At 38.2% G+C, this 20819-nt stretch overlaps 1 protein-coding gene across 2 annotated transcripts in view; it reads right to left on the reverse strand.

The window, feature by feature from the left end:
• Positions 1-20819, reverse strand: part of LOC150085821 (uncharacterized) — a 354492-nt gene that overhangs the window by 35912 nt on the left and 297761 nt on the right. The window contains exon 12 of one of the 2 annotated variants that reach the window (XM_090374263.1): positions 14638-14838. The exons of the other annotated variant lie outside the window; for it this stretch is intronic. Within the exon in view, the coding sequence (XP_090230389.1) occupies positions 14638-14838 (201 nt within the window). The remainder of the gene's footprint in view (positions 1-14637; positions 14839-20819) is intronic. 2 annotated transcript variants of the gene reach the window in all.

Genomic DNA, 20819 nt, shown 5'->3' on the forward strand with positions numbered 1-20819 from the left:
CTTGAGTGATTGGAAGAAGGTCGTCTGGTTCGACAAATCATGTTTCCTGTTGCACCATGGGGATGGCCAGGTATGTGTGTATCGTTTACCTTGGGAAGTGATGGCGCCTGGATGCACCGTGGGATGAAAACAAGCCGGTGGCATCATGCTTTGGGCGATGTTCTGATGGAATACCCCAGGTCCAGTCATCCATGTGCTGGGCACTCTGAAGTCTTCCACCAACATCATTGCTAACCAAGTATACCCTTTCATGGCAACCGTCTTCCCCTCTGGCAGTGCAGTCTTTCAGCAGGATAATGCGGCATGCCACACCGCCTGGATTGTTTGAGACTGTTTTGCAGAACACGAGGAAGACTTCCATATATTGCCCTGGCTTCCAAATTCCCCAGACATCAATCCCTTTGAGCATCTGTGGTTTGTGTTGGAACAGCAATCTGCAGTGTCTGAACCATGGATCTTACAGGAGTTAAAGGATCTACTGGTTTTGTGTTGGTACCAGATACCACAAGACACATTTAGAAATCTTGTAGCATCCATGCCTCGCCGGATACGAGCTGTTTTGGCTGCACATGGAGGACCAACATCATATTAGGTAAGTGGTCATAATGTTTTGGCTCATCGGTGTAATATACACAAAGCATAACAATATTAGTTTTAAAAAATATATAATATTATTAATACTACATCAATATTATTATGCTATATAAAATTTTATTATATATAACATGAATAAAGGATTGTGTATATTATATATATATATATATATATAATAATGGTGCAATAAACATATATCAATAATTTCCACACTGGAAGTTTACTTAATTTATACTATTGAATCATTAGTATTTGTCATCAGGCACTTTTGAAGAAAAACATATATACAGGATGTGCCTAAATATTGAAAAAACATTCTGGGATATATTCTGTAGTTCAGAATAAGAAAGCAAAGTTATAAAAAAAAAATGTATTCAAATCTGAATGTTTATGGAGTTTTGAATGGTGAAAAGTTAAAAATAATAAATAAGGAAAACATACGTACCTAGGGTGAATAAAGTTTACTAGGTAAATGTCTGCTTGTTCTTATTTGTTATTTAATTATTTTTATATATATGTATATATATATATAGCCGTACAAGTAGTGAAGATGTTGTTATTCACAGTGTTTTGGTTGCTAAAATAATTAATATACCATTAAAACATGGATGTTGCGATGCTCAAAAGATGACTTTTTAATAAAGATTTCATTATGCAATTTTCATTGCCACCTGTTGTTTTAACATTACAAGGGATGCAATTATGAATGACACCACTCTGCATTGTTTTCAATGTTTGTAAACTAAAGCTGCTTTTAACTCAGCTTTTTATGCTTATTTCAGATGTTATTCGTTTTTTCCTATCACATATGTTTTCACAAATCACTTAGGCTGATGTCATGAGTTGTATTATTGAATGTATTAAGTTATACACATAATAAATGCTGGGAATTTGTAAACTAAATCTTCACATGTTGGCAACACTGCCTTCGGTCATTTATTTCTTGACCTTGACAGCTCCACACAGCAGTGTTTATCAGTGTGAGCTCAGTTTAATTCTGAGGTTATTGTGTCAAACTTGGGCAAAAATGAGTAAAATGTCTTGAAGCAAGTGTTTCAACGATCCGAACTTATTTTTGGGGAATGAAACTCAGTGACCAAGATAAACAATGGGGTCCACATAATCTTTCGAACCTCTGTTGAAGCATCGAGATTGTGGAAAAATGATAAAAGGAAGTTTATGCCATTTGCAATTCCCATGATTTGGCAGGAACCTACAAACGACTGTGACGACTGCTACTTTTGTTCAGTTAATGAAGAGGGAGAAGGGCATTATGTATTCTAATATCCCATCTGCCTACACGAAGATAACCTGCTAATGCCCTCCATTTATACTGGAGAATGCAACAGCAGAGTGCTGAAAGTGAATCTTCTGAAGATGAAACTAACATCTACCCACATGGAGATACTGAATCTAGCCCTCAACTGTTTCATAGCATGAACTCAATGATCTGGTAAAAGAGATTTAAATTTACCAAAGGAATCTGTAGAACTTGTTTCTAGACTGAACTAAAAAAAAAAATTTTTCTAGCATATGGGATGTTTTTTTGCATGATACAGACACAGAGAATGAGAACTAGTTCCCTCCATTTCTGAGGACGATTCATTGGTTTTTTTTGCAGTAACATAAATCATTTTTCTGCATTCAAAACCCTTTTTTTTTTCCATCCATTTCCTTTGTTATAGCATCATAGTAACTAATCAGATTGATTTCTCCTAACAAATCCATGTTGCAACTGCCATATAACTGCATTCTTGTTAAGATGAACTTGCATTACTTATTTAACCACTAACCCCATTCGACCTTGAATAGGAGGCAAGCCTACAAGTCTATAAATTACTCACTTAACCTTTGGGGAATAGGAGAGACATTAATACATCTCTAATCTGTATCTCCAATCCCATGCGTCTAGGACTGCTCCAATAATTATGGCCAAAAGTTTGTTTACCTCTTTTGTTGCTTCTGTTAATATAAGTGGTAGATTCTGTCAATCCAGATGCCTTATTTACTTTTAGCACAACAATTTTTCTTCCATTTTCTCTCCTCAGTTATCACAAAATCATTTAACTCACAGTTATAACTTTGTATACTTCGTTTGGGGATCTCTATCCCCAAACATTTAGAAACAAAAATACACAAAGGTATTCCTGTTTGTTAGGCCTCTCAATACAGTCCACTGCAAAATTTAGGCAAATGGTTAGTACCCATCTTAAATCCACTCAAAAATAGTAATTAAATTTGATTTACTTCAACAAAGAAAATTTAATAAACACTATCAATGCAAGTCAAGGCCACAATATGTCAAGGATCTGGGTATATTCTTACCATGTGTACGCCATATCCAAAAATTTTATTACTTCATACAGAATGTAGCACTTTTTCTTACTACTAAATACACCACGAATTTTCAATGTAATAGAGCAAGCTTATCTAGGAAAAGATCTAAACTCCCAAACACTTCCTAGTTCATTTCACACATATACATGGTCTCAGTTCTAATCTCAATGATGTCCATTTCCACTTGGTTTGCCAAACCCCATGTACTTTTTCTGTTTGTTATGTTTGTTATCTGGTTTTTAGGAGCATTAGCAACTAAGGCCATATTGCTCCGGGATATGCAGTGGTCATTCCCTGACCTTTCCGCATCCTGCATATTTGGTGGTGACGGGCTCGAACCCCGGTCAATCAAGAAGCGTGTGCTACGCACTGCTGCTCCTTCCCACCTGGCTACGGAGGCGCCATGTACTTTTTCTGACAGAATCTCAGTTATCTGTCGATTCAACCACTGCTCGTCTCAGTTGCCCAAGTTATTCATTGTATGATTCTTTTCTCCTCAAAGGTGGTACTTGTGCATATGTCTGTTCTAATATTCCCTGTCAGAGACTTGGTAATTTGGAATCTACTCTTTTCGATCTTCTCAGGCTTAAAATCTCTCTACCTCATTCTGTCATTCGTCTGTTGCCACTACTGTTCTCCCAACTACACTAATCACTTGGAGCTCTTTGACTTCCTCTCTTTGCAACTTGACTTTCTGCAGTCCAACTTTACTAACAGTGAGGTAATTTTCCTTGGTGATTTTAATGTTCACAACTCCAACTAGCTTCCATTCTCTAGTCACACAGAACCAGCTGATCGAGATGCTGAGGCATTTGCAATTACCAATGATTGAAATTTACCTACCAGAATACCGGACAATCCTAACCAAACAGCCAATACACTTGATTTTTTTCTCACAAACAACCCTTCTAAGTATATGGTCGAAGTGAGTGGTCTTTTAGGCACCTCAGATCACAACTTGATGATTGTCTCTTCTCCAATGCAGCCTTTATCTCATGGCTATTCCCAACCTTGTGTTGTTTGGCATTACAAGAATGCAAAATAGGATGACCTGCGAGATTTCTTTTCGTCTTTTCCTTGGTCGGATTATTGTTTCAAAACTTCTGATGTCAACGTTTGCTCAGATCGTGTCAGTGAAATTATTCTTTTAGGAATGGAATCCTTTATTCCACAATCCACTTTAAAATCTCGTCCTTTATCTAAACTTTGATTTTCCAATAAATGTGCTAAGGCTGTTCATGAGAAGAATGTTGAATATCGTAATTGGCTTGTTTCCAATTCTTCAGTTTCAATTTCTGCCTGCACCAAAGCTCGCAACAATTGTAAAGCAAGTTAATCAGCACAAACTACATTGTGAACAGGCTAAAGTAGAAAACTTGCTTCTTGCCTTAATGGTAGCCGAACATTCTGGTCTCTTGCCAGAGCAAGTGGATGCAACTTTTGTCCAGCTCTGCTCCCACTTCTCTCAAAACCAGATGGTTCTATTGTCACTTCAGTCTATGCTAAAATGGAATGCTAGCAGGCCACTAAAGGTGGCCTGCTAGCATTCCATTTTTCTTCCAACTCATGTATTAATGATCTCGGTAAATCACCTCCCACTGTTCTGAACACCCTCCATTCAATGCCTCCTGTGGTCTTCCGTCAAAAGGATGTCAGAAGGATTTTGACAAATCTTGATGCTAAGAAAGCTCCAGGTCCTGATGGTATTTTTCTACTTGTTCTCAAAAACATGTGCTCATGAATTTACTCCTGTTCTTTGCCAGCTTTTTTCACTTTTTTATTCCAAAGGTGTTTTTTTTTTTCTGCTTGGAAATTTGCTCATGTCCAGCTAGTTCCTAAAAAGGGTGACAAATCCTTCTCATCCAGTTATCTTATCATAGGAATTACATCTACTATTTCTAAAGTAATGGAGAAATCAATTAACCGCCAACTCTTAAACTACCCAGAAACCTTCCGTCTGATCAACAATCGCCAGTATGGATTCCTTCAGCGTCGATCTACTGGATATATTCTAGCTTATGTTACTCATTTATGGACAAATTCAATGGAAAAGTTCAGTGAAACATAAGCAGTTGCTCTTGACATCTCAAATGCTTTCAATCGTGTTTGGCATAAAGGCCTTCTAAACAAGTTTCCATCTTACGGTTTGCCAACTGTTTTTTGTAATTGGTTATCCAGTTTTCTCTCTGACTGCTCACTGAGGATGATGGTAGATGGCTTTCTGTCTTCTAACTTCTCCACTAATGCTGGTATCCCCCAAGGTTCAGTTCTTTTCCCCACTCGTTTCCTCTTGTATATTAATGACCTTCTTCCATTGACCGGAAATCCTATCCCCAGTTTTGCTGATGATAGCACATTGTATTCCACTTTCCAGTTTGAGAAACCTTGCCTGGCTCAAACAGCTTTAACTTCTCGAGTATCCGCTACCGATTCCTGAAATGTCAATCTCCGGGTAATTCTCCAGTGGGGCAAAGACAACTTAGTTGATTTCAATCCTTCTGAAACTCAGTCCGTCATAAAGGATTCTTCTGCTCCTTGCTTATCTTTGTTGACAATCCAATTTCAAGGCAAGAAGATATTTCTCTTTTGGTGATTACCCTGACTTCTAATCTCTCTTGCCACAAGCACATTATAAATATTGCTTCCTTTGCATCTAAAAAACTTCGTTTTCTCTTGTTGCTCTCGGCGTTACTTTTCTTACTATGGCGTTACTCTGTACAAATCGCAAATCCACCCTACAATGAAATATTGTTCCCACATCTGGGGCGGTCAAAAAGCTCTCTCAGGCTTGTAGATTCCATTCCGAAGAGGGCAGTTCGGTTAATTAATGACTCAACTCGACTCAACTTTAGGATGCAAAGAAAAACAGAAAGGAGTTCTTTACATACTTGAACTCGAGAAGGAAAGGGATGAATCAGATTGGTCCACTGGATATTGATGGTTCAACAGTTGAGGATCCTGCTCAGGTGGCTAACAATCTAAACGAGTATTTTGCATCTACATTCACGCATGAGGAGTTATTCAGGAAGGAGAATGATGTAGGTAAAGTAAACATTGGCAGTGAGCTGGATGATTTTGTAATAACTGAGAGGAAAGTGGAGGAGAGATTGTTGAGGATAAACATAAAAAAGGCACCTGGGGTGGATGGGATCTATCCAGTTATATTAAAGGAGGCAGCAAAGGAAGTATGCAAACCCCTAGCCATAATTATGAGAGCTTCTTTGGACTCAGGGGAGGTACCCATAGACTGGAGATGTGCAAATGTAACCCCAATTCACAAAGGAGGATCAAAGGCTGACACAAGTAATTATAGACCTGTTAGTTTAACTTCTGTTCCAGGTAAATTAATGGAGGCACTGGTTAAAGAAGCATTGCAGGATCATCTAGACAAGAATTCAGTTATAGCTCAGACGCAGCATGGTTTTGTTAAGGGCAGGTCTTGCCTGACCAATTTGATTGGATACTATGATGTAGTCACAAAAGAACTGGATGCAGGGAATAACTTTGATATTATATATTTGGATCTTAGAAAGGCTTTTAATACTGTTGCACATGGAAGACTGCTGCACAAATTGGAGCAGTGTGGCATTGGAGGCAAATTGCTGCTATGGATAAGGGGATGGTTGAGTGGCAGAAGACAGAGAGTGGTAATCAATGGACACTGCTCAACGTGGACTAATGTTATTAGTGGAGTTCCTCAAGGTTCAGTGTTGGGTCCATTGTTGTTTTCGGTGTTTATGAATGATATTGATGATGGGATATCAAGTTTAATGTCTAAGTTTGCAGATGATACAAAGGTTGGCAGGGTCGTTAAGGACACTACTGACGCTATGCTGCTGCAACAGGATCTGGAAAGGTTGAACAGATGGGCTGAGAGGTGGCAAATGAAGTTTAACATTGACAAATGTAAAGTACTACATATGGGAAACAGTAACCCCAGAGTAACGTATCAACTCTGCGGTACTACACTGACAGTGGTGGAGAATGAAAAGGACCTGGGGGTAATTGTGCAGGCAGATATGAAGTTCTCTGAGCAGTGCAGACGAGCTGCAAGAGTAGCTCATGGTGTCTTGTCAATGATATACAGGAATTTTTCTAGCAGGGATAAGGAGGTGATTATTCCCTTGTATAAGGCAATGGTTAGGCCACATCTTGAGTACTGTATACAGGTCTGGAGGCCTCATTTCAAGAAGGATGTAGAGCTGCTGGAACGGGTACAGAGAAGGGCAACAAGATTAGTAAATGGAACAAAGGGTTGCTCTTACGAAGAAAGGCTTAAGTTTTGCAAATTACAGAGTCTGGAGACTAGGCACCGGCGAGGTGATCTGATAGAGGTGTATAAGGCTTTGAATGGTTTGAGCATGCTCAATGCCAATGGGATTCTTCATCTTTCTCAGAATAATCACCTCAGAGGGCATAAATTCAAATTGAGGAAGGACGGATGTCGGATAGATGTGCGGAAATTTGCCTTTGGCCAGCGGGTGGTTGGTTGGTGGAACCGACTTCCATCACTTGTTGTTGAAGTTGATAGCCTAAACAAATTTAAAGCTCAACTGGACAGGTATTTCGAACGAACGGAGGGGTGAAATGGGAGAGGTTTTTTTTTTTTTTTTTTTTTTTTGGCTGATGCTGAATAAGCTTGCTTTCTTGCATCATATGCCTCTACTAATGCTAATGCTAACTCTAACAGTCTCTTCACTCTATCTCTTAGATGTATTGTTTCTGTTGCATGCTTTTCCTACAGATACTTCCATGGGCACTGTTCCTCTGAATTAGCTTCTATAATTCCCACTCTCTCTTTCAAGCAAGTCCAAAAACTTGCCACGAACATCCATTTACTGTCCAACTTCAAACTTACTGAACCAACTTTTCATCTTCCTCGTTTATTCATTCAACTGCTGTCACTTGCCACTATCTATGCAAGTATGGATTCTACCTCCATACTTCCAATGATGAATATTAAAAAGAGTATCAGAATTCACAAACATTCTAGTGAGAGAATTCTTACAGATAGCGAAAACTAAAATAAAAATTGGGAGGTTAGAATTCCACAATCAAGTAAAACACTTTCTAACAATAGGAAAAGTAAATTAGTACATTTGGCTTTAGAACTCAGGTACTTCAAATCTGATAGGGAACTTGATATATGGATATATCGGTAAGTAGGAGGAAACCACTTAAGGTTATCTTCATCAAAGATTTTGAAGAGAAAGAGCCACTGATTTGGCCATACAAGGCCATCTAAATCAATCAGATATATGGTTTTTTTTACATGGGAACAGCAATTAGAGCAATTAGGTTCAAAACGAAACTAGATGATTGGAAAAATCCATTTTTAGATGACCTGGTGGACATGGTACAAAATTTCATCATTACCCAGGTGTGCCATAAAAAGATTAATTTCACCAATCCAATCGTTCCAAATGTTTGTTTAGTTTTGTCTTGAATCTATTTAAACCATCAACTTCCACAACGACAGATGGAAGTTTGTTACAGCAGCCAACCATGCGCTGGCTAAAGGCAAACTTCCGCACATCTATCCTACAACCGTCTTGAGTCAATTAGAATTCATGCCCTCTCGGGCGATTATTCTGAGCAAGAGGAAAAATCCCATCATCATTGAGCATGCTCAAACCATTCAAGGCTTTATACGCCTCAATCAGATCATCTTGCAGGTGCCTAGTCTCCAGACAGGGTGTGGCCTGACCATTACCTTACAAAAGGGGATAATCACCTCCTTAATCCTGCTAGAAAAATTCCTGTATATCACAGACAAGACGCCATGAGCTACTCTTGCAGACCATCTGCACTACTCAGAAAACTTCATACCTGCATAATTAGCCCCAGGTCCTTTTCATTCTCTACCACTGTCAGTGTAATACCACACAGTTGATACGTTACTCTGGGGTTGCTGCTTCCCATATGCAGTACTTTATATTTGTCAATGTTAAAGTTCAGTTTTCATCTCTCAGCCCACATGCTAAACATTTATAGATCCTGTTGCAGCAGTGTACTGTCATTAGTGTCATTAACAACCTTGCCGACCAAACTTCAACATTAAGCACGATATAACATCCTCAATATCATTAATACAGAAAACAACAATGGACCCAACACTGAACCCTGAGGGACTCCACTAATAACATTAGTCTATGAGGAGCAGTGTCCATTGATTACCACTCTGTCTTCTCCCACTCAACCATTCCTTTATCTATAGCAGCAATTTGCCTCTAATGCCACACTGCTCCAATTTGTGCAGCAATCTTTCATGTTCAACAGTATTAATAGACTTTCTAAGATCCAAATATATGATAACAAAGTTATTTCCTGCATCCAGTTCCTTTGTGACCACATCATAGTATCCAATCAAATTGGTCAGACAAGACTTTTCCTTAACAAAACCATGCTATGTCCGAGCTATAACTTAAGTCTTGTCTAGATTACTGGAATAAGTTGCCTTCATGGGTAGTAGAGGGCCGACAGTTTGGGGAAATTCAAAGGTCATCTGGATAGTACTTTCGGGTAAGGGAAGCACATAGGATGATAGGTTTAATTTCCTTTTTTTCGTTTTTTTTTTAAATTATTATTATTTAGTTATTTATTTTATTTTATTTTATTTATTTTATTTTTTTTGTTTTTATCATTGTTTTGTTCGGATTTTTTTTTTGGGATGGTGCAGCATAAGCCATAGGCTTTCTTGCACCATGCGGCCGTTACTAATACTAATACTAGATGATGCAGCAGTGAAATTGTTTCACCAGTGCCTCCATTACTTTTCCTGGAAAAATGACCTTCATCCATTTCATTCTCCATAATTAGAAGTTAAACTAATAGGTCTGTAATTACTTGCATCGCCCTTTGATCCTCCTTTGTGAATTGGGGTCACATTTCACATATCCAGTTCATGGGGACCTCCCCTGAGTCCAAGGAAGCTCTCATAATTATGGCTAAGGGTTTGCTTACTTCCTATGCTGCCTCCTTTAATATAACTGGATAAATCCCATCCACCCAAGGTGCCTTTCTATTGTTTATCTTCAATTTCTCCTCCACTTTTCTCTCAGTTATTACAAAATCATCTAGCTCACTGACAGAGTTTAATTCACCTCTGGCATTCCCCTCCTGAATAACTGCTCAGGTGTGAATGTAGATGCAAAATACTCATTTAGTTTGTTAGCTACCCGAGCAGGATCATCAACAGTTGAACCTTCAATATCCAGTGGACCAATCTGATCCATCCCTTTTCCTTCTAGAGTTTATATAGGTAAAGAACTCTTTGCTGTTTTTGCATCCTTTGCTAAAGATTTCTCGTAATCTGCCTTTGCCCACCTAACCTCATTTGTGACTTGGTTATAGACCAGCTTATCTATCATAGGCTTCCGTGTTACCCATTAATTTATATGTATCCCATGCATTTTTCTTCTCTGTCACATGTCTAATTAGTTCATCTGACATCCATTTAGGACTAAATCTTGAACAATATTTCTTAGTTGGTATGGAAAGCTTAGTAGCTTCCAAGATTAATTCTTTGAATGCTTCCCATTTTGAATTTGCTGTTGGTAACATCATCAGTTGGTCCCACCATATAGAATTTAAATACTGTCTTAGACCTCCGTAGTCATCTTTATGAAAGCAAAAACCCTTCCCTTTACCCCTGATGGTAGTTACCTGTTTGCAAAATCCCACTTCAGCACACTGTGATTACTACTTCCTAGTGGTTCCTTTATCTGCAGATTGTTAATGCATTAAGAATAACTACTGATAATCAGATCAAGAGTATTACTCCCTCTAGTTGCCTACTGAACATGCTGCTGTAGAAAACAATCATCCAATAAATCCACAAAAGCTTTGCTAGTGTCATCATCATCATCTGCCATTTTCAATCCACTGCAGGATGAAGGCCTCTCCAGCAACTTTCCAGTTTTTTTTGTTTTGTGCAATGGTCATCCATTTACTACCCACAAACTCATGAATTTCATCTATCCATCTCCGCCATTGTCTTCCAGGTTTTCTTCTAGCTCCTCTTGGGTACCATTCTGTTATTTTCTTAGTCCATCTGTCATCATATTTTGGAGCTATGTGTCCTTCCCAAGTCCATTTTAGTTCTTTAGTTTTGATAACAATGTCCTTTACTTGAGTTTGCTGCCTAATCCATGTGTTTCTCTTCTTATCTAACAGTCTGATTCCCAATATCATTCATTCCATTCTTCTTCGCTGTGTAGTTCTCAGCTTCTCTTCCATTCTTTTGGTGAGTGCCCAAGTTTCACTTCCATAAGTCATGGCGGGGAGTATACATTGGTTCATTATTTTATGTTTCAGACAAACTGAGTTATTGCTCCTCAGTATGTGACTATATTTCCTGAATGCTATCCATCCAAAATTTATTCTTTTCTTGACATCTAGCCATTTATCATGATAACAGCTAATAGCTTGTCCCAGATAAGTATATGACTCCACCTTTTCAATTACTGCTCCTTCAATCATTATGTCCCTTTCTGTGGAATACTTGTTCATGACTTGTTGAATATGGCTAAAACTTTTGTTTTAGCCATATTCATCTTTAGTCCAAAATGCTAACTCTGAATAACTTATTAAGATTTTCCTCTAATTCTTTAGGATTGTGGCTTATGACCACAATGTCATCTGCAAATCGTAAATGGTTTAGGTACTCTCCATTCACATTGACTCCTTGCTGCAACCAGTCCAATCTTCAGAAAGCTTCCTCAAGGGCAGCAGTTTTTTTTTTTTTTTTTTTGGTAGTTGCTGGCGCATCGGCTTCTGTGGCCATAATGCACCTCCCAAGGTTTTTGCAGTACTTTGATCCAAGCCCGAGGCAGGATTCGAACCTGCAACCTTTGGGTTGCCAGGCAGGCACTTTACTCACCCGGCCGGCCAGGGCAGCAGTAAACAGCTTCGAAGGTATGTCTCCTTGTCGAACTCCTTTCTCAATTTTAAATTTGCTACTGTCTTTGTCTAGTCTAATAAAGGAGGTAGCGTTCTCATATATTTTCTTCCAAATCATAATATATGGGTTATCTATGCCTTGTCTTTCCATTCCCCGAAACATTGCATTATGCTGTATGGAGTCAAATGCCTTTTCATAATCTACAAATACCAGGCATAATGGTGTTTTATATTCATTTGCTTTCTCCATTAGCTGTGATATTACGGGAAGGTGATCCATAGTTGAGAATCCTGTCCTAAAGGCAGCTTGCTCTTTTGGATGATTCTCATCAATTATTCTTTCTAATCTGTTAGTAATGACTGTGAACATCTTGTAGATGCAGAATAACAAGCTAATTGGTCTATAATTTCCAATTTCTGATTTATCTCCTTTCTTATGCAGCAAAACTGATTGCATTATTCCACTCCTTAGGCGTCACACCTTTCCTTATGCATTTTGTTAAGAGTCTTGTCAGTTTTTGTGCCATGCCTCTTCTTCCCAGTTTTAACAACTCTACAATAACGTCACCTTTCCCCGGGGCTTTTTCTTCAATGCATGTTCTACTTCATCAGGAAGGATATCGGATATGTCATATGTGTTACTAATTTGCGATCCATCTTCTCCACTGCTGGCATCATTCCCTCGCTCCTTGTATAATTCTCTATAGTAGTCTTCTGCTATTTGAATTATGCTTTCTCTGCTATTTATAAGTACACCATTGCTATTCTTCAGTTTCAGTATCATTTGTCTTTCTATGTTACTACTCATGGCTGCTGATTTAATTGCTTTGTTTTCCCTTAATGCTTGTTCTACTTTTTTTTTGTCAAATCTTATGTTCTCTCTGAATCTCTTTCTAATGGCTTTGCACAGCTAAGTATACTCAATTTTGTCCTTGTTAGTGTTTATCTTGCTCTTCATCTGTCGCCTTTGGTTCATCATAACAAGTGTTTCTTGCCTAATTTTTTCTTTGGATTTCTTTTTCCCTATAGGTTTCTTGGGCTTTATCACTTTCAGAAAGTTGTTTTTTTTTTTTTTTTGATTTGGTAGTTGTTGGCGCATCGGCTTCTGTGGCCATATTGCACCTCTCAAGGTTTTTGCAGTACTTTGATCCAAGCCCGAGGCGGGAATCGAACCCGCGACCTTTGGGTTGCCGGGCAGGTACTTTACCCACTCGGCTAGCCCGGTCGGCTCAGAAAGTTGTAATATTCCTCATTGATATCTTGGTCATGAGCAGTCTGCAGAAGCTCAAACTTGTTCTTAACTTCCAGTACATACTGCTTTTTCTCCTCCTCTGTTATTTCAAAGACCTTTGTATTATTTACTCAAGTCAGTTTTTTCCTTTCCTTTCCTACATCTATATCAAGTGTACATCTTACCATTCTGTGATCACTTCCAACATTTACCTTATTCAGGATGGTAACATCATTCACAATATATCTTCTGTTAGTGAGGATGAAGTCGATTTCATTAGTTGTTAATCCATTTGGACTCTTCCATGTCCACTTTCTGTTCACCCTTTTCTTGAAAAAAGTGTTCATTACTGACATTCCTTGAGATTCTGCAAATTCCACAAGTCTTTCACCTCTTTTATTTCTTTCACCAATTCCAAAATTTCCTATAGTTCCTCTTTCTGCGCTGTTTTGCCTTTTTCCAACCTTAGCAATGAAGTCCCCCATAATAATAGTGTAGTGGGTTTTCTGCTCATCTAGAAGACTCTCAATTTCAGTGTACATTTCTTCAACCTCTTCATCATTCCTTTTAGAATGGTATTTTTACAATACCATTCTAAAAGGAATAATGAGTATTTGTTAAAACATAAACTGGATGCAGAAATAGGCAATATATTTTAAGTGAAACAGGAGGAGGTATATTATACACAACATGTAGGTGTAGAAAAATGTATGTCAACAAACACTGTACATATGTAAAAACGGAAATATTTTGAAACTGGAGGTAGCTAAACATGCTTGTGGATGCTACCATGCTTTTAAAGTAATAAGTTTGAAACAATTGACCCTTTTCTTGAACTTTTCTGATTTTATCAAAAAAAAAAAAAAAAAAAAAAGAGAGAGAAGTTGTATACCTAAGAAAATTTAATGATAGGATGATTAACAGAAATATGGGGAGAGATACAGGTGCATCATAGATGCACCTAATTAGCAACAGAATGTAAATTAATAAAAAAAAAAAAAAATAATTGTTTCCCCCCATCTCCCTAAGGAATTAAAATCAATGTATATATTATTAGAGGAAAGACTGGAGGTTACTGGGTTCCTCTGATTGACCAATCAGAATCAACCGTTGCTCCCTTACAATGTCATCTTTCTTCCCTTTCTTTCTTGGATATCCTGAACATTTAGGGGAGTAGTCCATGTGACCAAGGGACCAGCAGAAGTTTTGGAACATGAAGCAGTTAACAAAGGTAATAATCATGGTGTAACAGTGTATTAAATGGGAGTTGTCTTAATTTCTATGATTTGGTCATCACAAAAACGTTACACGAGCAGTACATTGGTGTACATTGTACCTCTAATTATAACACCATTAATAATGCAGACCAAATTCAAAATTATACTGAAGGAATACTAAAATTCACATGATCATCCACTCTAATCCATATTTTAAGTTCTTCTTTTTGTATACAAATACAACCAGTGCATCTATTTGTTATTAAGTTAGATTTTAGAATAACCTTAAATAGCAATAAGATACATAAATTTCATAATTTTTTCCTACAGAAGATTTTCCTTTTAATAGATGATTACCTGGCATCCAGTATTCCTTGATAAATTTCTAACTGCTTTAAAAATCCAGAATTTGGCTTAATACAGTTTCTCTTATTTTTAACAAACTGAAGTGCCTTCTGAAGATTCCAATCATAAGCTTTCATGACATATGCAATTACCACAGAAGCAGATCGGCTAATACCCATTTTGCAATGCACAAGCACTTTTGAGCCTTTATCTCTGGAAATTATTAAAAGTAGAGAATTTAAAACTGCATCATAAACTAAAATAACAACAAAAATTAGCATATCCATACATTCCAAAACACAGCCTAATTTTGATTGTTTTTTTGCTTTTAAATCTGATAACAGAATTTTATGCTCCAGCTTTTATAAATTGACAATAGTTACTCCAAAGCTAGCATTTCCATGTAAATCATGGGACTACACTATTAAAAAGAAAATAAGTGGAGGGGGGGGGGAACAGAAGTTCAACTTTATATTGTCAACAGGGTTTCAAGTTTATATAGTAAGTGGCCAGCTTATTAGACACACCCCATCACCATCCAAGGAATTAATTACTCTAGCAGGAGCGACATCATATATATATATATATATATATATATATATATTAGGCAACTAGTGAGATTCTGACACTGTGTGCATGTGCTGTGTGTATGTGCATATGCTTGCAAAGTGAGAGAATGGGCCAACAGCATTATTTCATGATACTGAGTGAGATATCAGAACTGTTGCTAGACACGCCTCTGCAAGCATCATGTACCCTCACAGAGGTGGACTGGCCATAAAACTTACCGGGGGAGGAAACCCCAGTGGGCCAGAGGCCATTGTGATTTTCAGTATTACACCCTTACCTCCAATGCATTCTATTTGTTTTTCCCAGGTAAGAATTTTTGACCCAGTCCACCTCTGGATGCTGATGCCATACTCAGGTGTTCAAGTACTAAATACAATATGAAAAAAGTATATTGGGAATGGTTTAACGAATTGTTCCACGATCAACTGATGTTAGGCCATTCTAAAAGATGAGTCAGTATCAGTCAAATGATAGTGCAGTACAACATTGATGCACAAAGGAAATATACTGGAATGCACAATGCATAAAATTCTGGCACACTTGGATATAGCAACAAACAACATCACCAGACCCTATTCTTGTTAGCTAAAAAAAGCAGGCACAGTGGATACAGGGCATTTGATGGAAAAGGGTTACCTGGTCTACTGAATGAATGCTGGTTCCAGTTGCTTCATACTGATAAGACCCAAGTATAGTACCCATTGTGTGAGATATAATCAATATTGTAAGGCTGGCAGTGGTAGTGTAATAGTGTGTGGAATGTTTCTAGCACAGACATTAAATCCCATAATACAAATAGATCAATGGGTGAATGCCATAATCTACTTGAACATTGCTGCTGACCATATGCATCCTTTCATGCTCAAACTTTATCCACTTCTTATTTCCAGCAGGATAATGTGCAAGCCATAAGGCATAGGGGAGAGATGGTTCCAGCAGCATGTGGGTGATTTTACCATATTTCTTAGCCTGCTTAATTGGATCTCAATCCCAATTAAGCAACTGTGAGGGTGGAACAACAGACTGTTCATGGTAGAGATTCACCACTATCCATTTTTAAGCAAATGCACAATGCACTAAAGTTTGCATGGACCAGCATTCCATATGCTGAGGCTGTTCGGAGGATAAAGGGAAGTGCTGCTTATTATTGGGTAAGTGTTCCTAATAAACTGGCCGTTCAATATATATTAAAAGGATTCAGTTTAAATAAAAGTGTCCTCATTATATTTTTCTGGATGAATAATAAATAGTCTACTTTTCACAAAATTGTTTTAAACATTTCACTACTGATGACAATTCCCAGAGAACTTTAAAAAATGAAAATGAGGACTCTCTCTCTCTCTCTCTCTCTCGTGAGAAATTTGTGGTTTTAAAGTGTTCGAGAAATGTAATGGTCTTAATGCATGCAGCGGATTTAACTTTGTGTTATCAAAAGTTTTCTTGTATTGCGCTACTTTTAAACATCGAATGGCATCATTCGAATGGTTATTGTGGGTTGGATTTGCTTGAGGACATTTTTATACAAAAGTTGTGTCAGCTGGTCTTGCTACCTGGGAGTCTAAAACACTGATGGAATTGGCATTCGAGTTAAGTTAACTTAACTTGAGTTGCTTAACTCAAGTTAAGCGGACCCACTTGAAGGTCCACATTTCGGTGAAGTCCGGACAGTCTGTGACTGCCAAATTCTCTGCTTGCACCTCCACAATGTGGGTGACCATCCAGGTGTGAACCAACGTAAGCAGGGATCGAGGTGCGGCACCTACACCACACGGAGGTATGCCGCCCCTCTGCGTTACCAGGCAATACTAGGTGGTAGATGACTCTAATCAACCGGTGCAATACCACCACTTCTGCTTATTGGAGGCTTGAAGTAGTGGAACCCATGTTTCAGTCTACAGAGCTAAGTTCCAGTCAACCTTTCCCCATCTCTTCCACCATGCAGTATGATTGATGTCTTTTGAGGTTATGATGAACACCATGGCGAGATCCAAACTTCCTTACATTTCAAGGTTATAGCTCTAAAACGGTGTTCGCAGGTTGGTTAGTACACCGGACCAAACCTATTGGTAACTCTCTCTTGCTGCGTCTACTCTGCAGATAGTGACTAGAGGGAGTCTGAGTAGTGTGCATGCAGAGGTCATTATCAAGGCAACATTATGTCAAGGATCTGGGTATATTCTCAACATGTGTACGCCATGTCCAAAATTCCATTACTTCATACAGCATGTCCCCCCCCTACTTTTCCTTACTATTAAATACACCATGAATTGTCAAACTAACAGAGCAAATTTATCTGCAAAAAGATAAATTTGATTTATCTAAACCTCACAAACACTTCCTGGTTCATTTCACAAATATGCGTGGTCTTAGTTCTAATCTCAGTGATGTCTATTTCCACTTACAGTCTGCCAAACTCCTTGTACTTTTCTGACAGAATCTCAGTTATCCATTGATTCAACCACTGCTCATCTCAGATGCCCAAATTATTTGCTGTATGACTCCTTTCACCTCAAAGGTGGTACTTGTACATATGTCCGTTCCGATATTCCCTGTTAGAGACTTGGTAATTTGACATCTCCTCTGGCTTAAAATCTTTCTACCTCATTTTGTCAAATTCATCTGTTGTCTCTACCATTCTTCCAATTCCACTAATCACTTGGAACTCTGACTTCCTCTCTTTGCAACTTGACTTTCTCCAGTTCGACTTTCCTAGTAGTGAGGTAATTTTTCTTGGTGATTTTAATGTTCACATCTCCAGCTGGTCCAGATGCCAAGACTTTTGCAATTACTAATGACCTTGCACAGATTGTTCATTTACCTCCCAGAATAATAGACAATCTTAACTATACAGCCAACATGCTTGATCTTTTTATCACAAAAAACCCTTCTAAGTACACGGTCGAAGTGAGTGGTCCTTTAGGCACCTCAGATCACAACTTGGTGATTGTCTCTTCTCAAATTGAGCCTTTATCTCATGGCTATTCCGAACCTCATATTGTTTGGCATTACAAAAATACAAAATGGGATAACCTGCGATTTCTTTTCTTCTTTTCCTTGGTCGGATTACTTTTTCAAAATTTCTGATGTCAACATTTGCTCAGATCATGTCAGTGAAATTATTCTTGTATGAATGGAATCCTTTATTCCACACTCCACAATAAAATCTCATCCTTTATCTAAACCTTGGTTTTCCAATAAATGTGCTAAGGCTGTTTAAGAGAAAAACACTGCATATTGTACTTCGCTTGTTTCCAATTCTTCAGTTTCTGCACACACCAAAGCTCACAACAATTGTAAAGCAGTTATTAATCAGTCCAAACTAGATTTCAAAAAGCCTAAGAGTAGAAAACTTGCTTCTACCTAATGGTAGCCAAGCATTCTGGTCTCTTGCCAAAGCTATTGGCTGCAATTTTTTGCCCATCTCTGCTCCCACATCTATCAAAACCAGATGGTTCTATAATCACTTCAGCCAAGGATAAACCTGGCCTTCTAGCATCCCATTTTTCTTCCAACTCATGAATTAATGATCTTGGTAAAACACCCCCCACCATTCCCAACACGCTCCATTTAATGCCTCCTGTGGTCTTCCTTCAAAAGGATGTCGGAATAATTTTGACAAATCTTGATACTAAGAAAGCTCCAGATCCTGATGGTATTTCTCCACTTGTTACCAAAACCTGTGCTCCTGAACTTATTCCTGTTCTTTGCTGCCTTTTTTTCACTTTCTTATTCCAAAGGTATTTTTCCTTCTGCTTGGAAATTTGCTCATATCTAGCCAGTTCCTAAAAAGAGTGACAAATCCTTCCTATCCAATTATCATCCTATTGCAATTACTTCTACTCTTTTTAAAGTAATGGAGAAATCAATTAACCGCCAACTCTTAAACTACTTAGAAACCTTCCGTCTGATACGATCGCCAGTATGGATTCAGTCAGTGTCGATCCACTGGCTTATGGTATCCATTTATGGACAAATCCAATGGAAAAGTTTGGTGAAACAAATGATAGCTCTTGACATCTCAAAGGCTTTCAATCGTTTTTGACATAAGGGTCTTCTAAACAAGCTTCCACCTTATGGTTTGCCAACTGTTTTTTGTTATTGGTTATCCAGTTTTCTCTCTGACCACTCACTGAGGGTGATTGTAGATGGCTCTCTGTCTTTCAACTTCTCCACTAATGCTGGTGTTCACCAAGGTTTAGTTCTTTCCCCCACTCTTTCTTAATCCAAAGGCGTATATTAATGACCTTCTTCCATTGACTGGAAATCCTTTCTGTAGTTTTGCTGATGACAGCACATTGCATTCCACTTTCCAGTTTGAGAAACCATTCCCTGCTCAATCAGCTTCAACTTCTCGAAGCTACGCTACCAATTCCTTAAATGCCAATCTCTAGATAATTCTCCAGTGGGGTAAAGACAACTTAGTTGATTTAAATCCTTCTAAAACTCAGTCCTGTCTTATATCTCAAAAAAAGGATTCTTCTGCTCCTATGCTTATCTTTGGTGACACACTGATTTCTAGGCAAGATGATATATCTCTTTTGGGGATTACCCTGACTTCTAACCTCTCTTGGCACAAGCACACTACAAATATTGCTTCCTCTGCATCTAAAATACTTGGTTTTCTCTTTCGCTCTCAGTGCTACTTTTCTTCCAAATAGCTGTTCACTCTGTACCAATCGCCCTACCATGGAATATTGTTCCCACATCTGGGGCGATGCTACCAAAACCTCTCTCAGGCTTCTAGATTCCATTCAGAAGAGGGCAATTAGGCTAATTAACAACTCATTTTTAACAGAGTCTCTCCTCTTGCTGTCTCATAGACATTCTGGTTCTGCTGCATGGCTTTTCTACAGATACTTCATGGGCACTGTTCTTCTGAATTGGCTTCTATAATTGCTGCTCTCTCTTTCAAAACAGTCCGAACATGTGCTAGCACCAGCCAACATCCATTTACTGTCCAACTTCAAACCCACAGAACCAACTTTTCATCTTTCTCTTTTATTCATTCAACTGCCATTTACTGGAACAACCTTCCTTCATATGTATTTCCTGAAAATTACAGTCTACAGAAGATCAAGTCTAATGTCAACAAATATGTTCTTTCATCTTCTACACCTCCAACCCATGCACGGTGTTAAGTACTATAGGTTCTAATACCTCTTGTGTTTGGGGTTTTCATAAAAAAAAACTTCTTCCTTTTAAAGTACCAAATACAGCATGACTAGATTATATTGAGAATGGTCTAACAACAATTGTCCGATGGACAACTGTTGTTAGGCCATTCTTGATTCCTATAATAAATGTCTTCATGAAGGAATCTTTCCTGCTCGCTGGAAAAAGATACATTGTATTAAAATACAAGATATATTGTTTTTTTTTTTTTTTTTTTTTTTTTTTTTTTTTTAGGAGCATTAGCAACTAAGGCCATATTGCTCCGGGATATGCAGTGGTCATTCCCTGACCTTTCCACATCCTCCGTATTTGGTGGCGACGGGCTCGAACCCCGGTCTAATCAAGAAGCCTGTGCTATGCACCGCTGCTCCTTCCCACCTGGCTACGGAGGCGCCTAAGATATATTGTATTAATTTATATAGATAATCTCAAAGTTCAGTTTTAAACTTATC

This window comes from Mastigoproctus giganteus, chromosome 5 (genome assembly GCF_048544385.1).
Source record: "Mastigoproctus giganteus isolate SK-2022 chromosome 5, ASM4854438v1, whole genome shotgun sequence".
Taxonomy (NCBI): Eukaryota; Metazoa; Arthropoda; class Arachnida; order Uropygi; family Thelyphonidae; genus Mastigoproctus; species Mastigoproctus giganteus.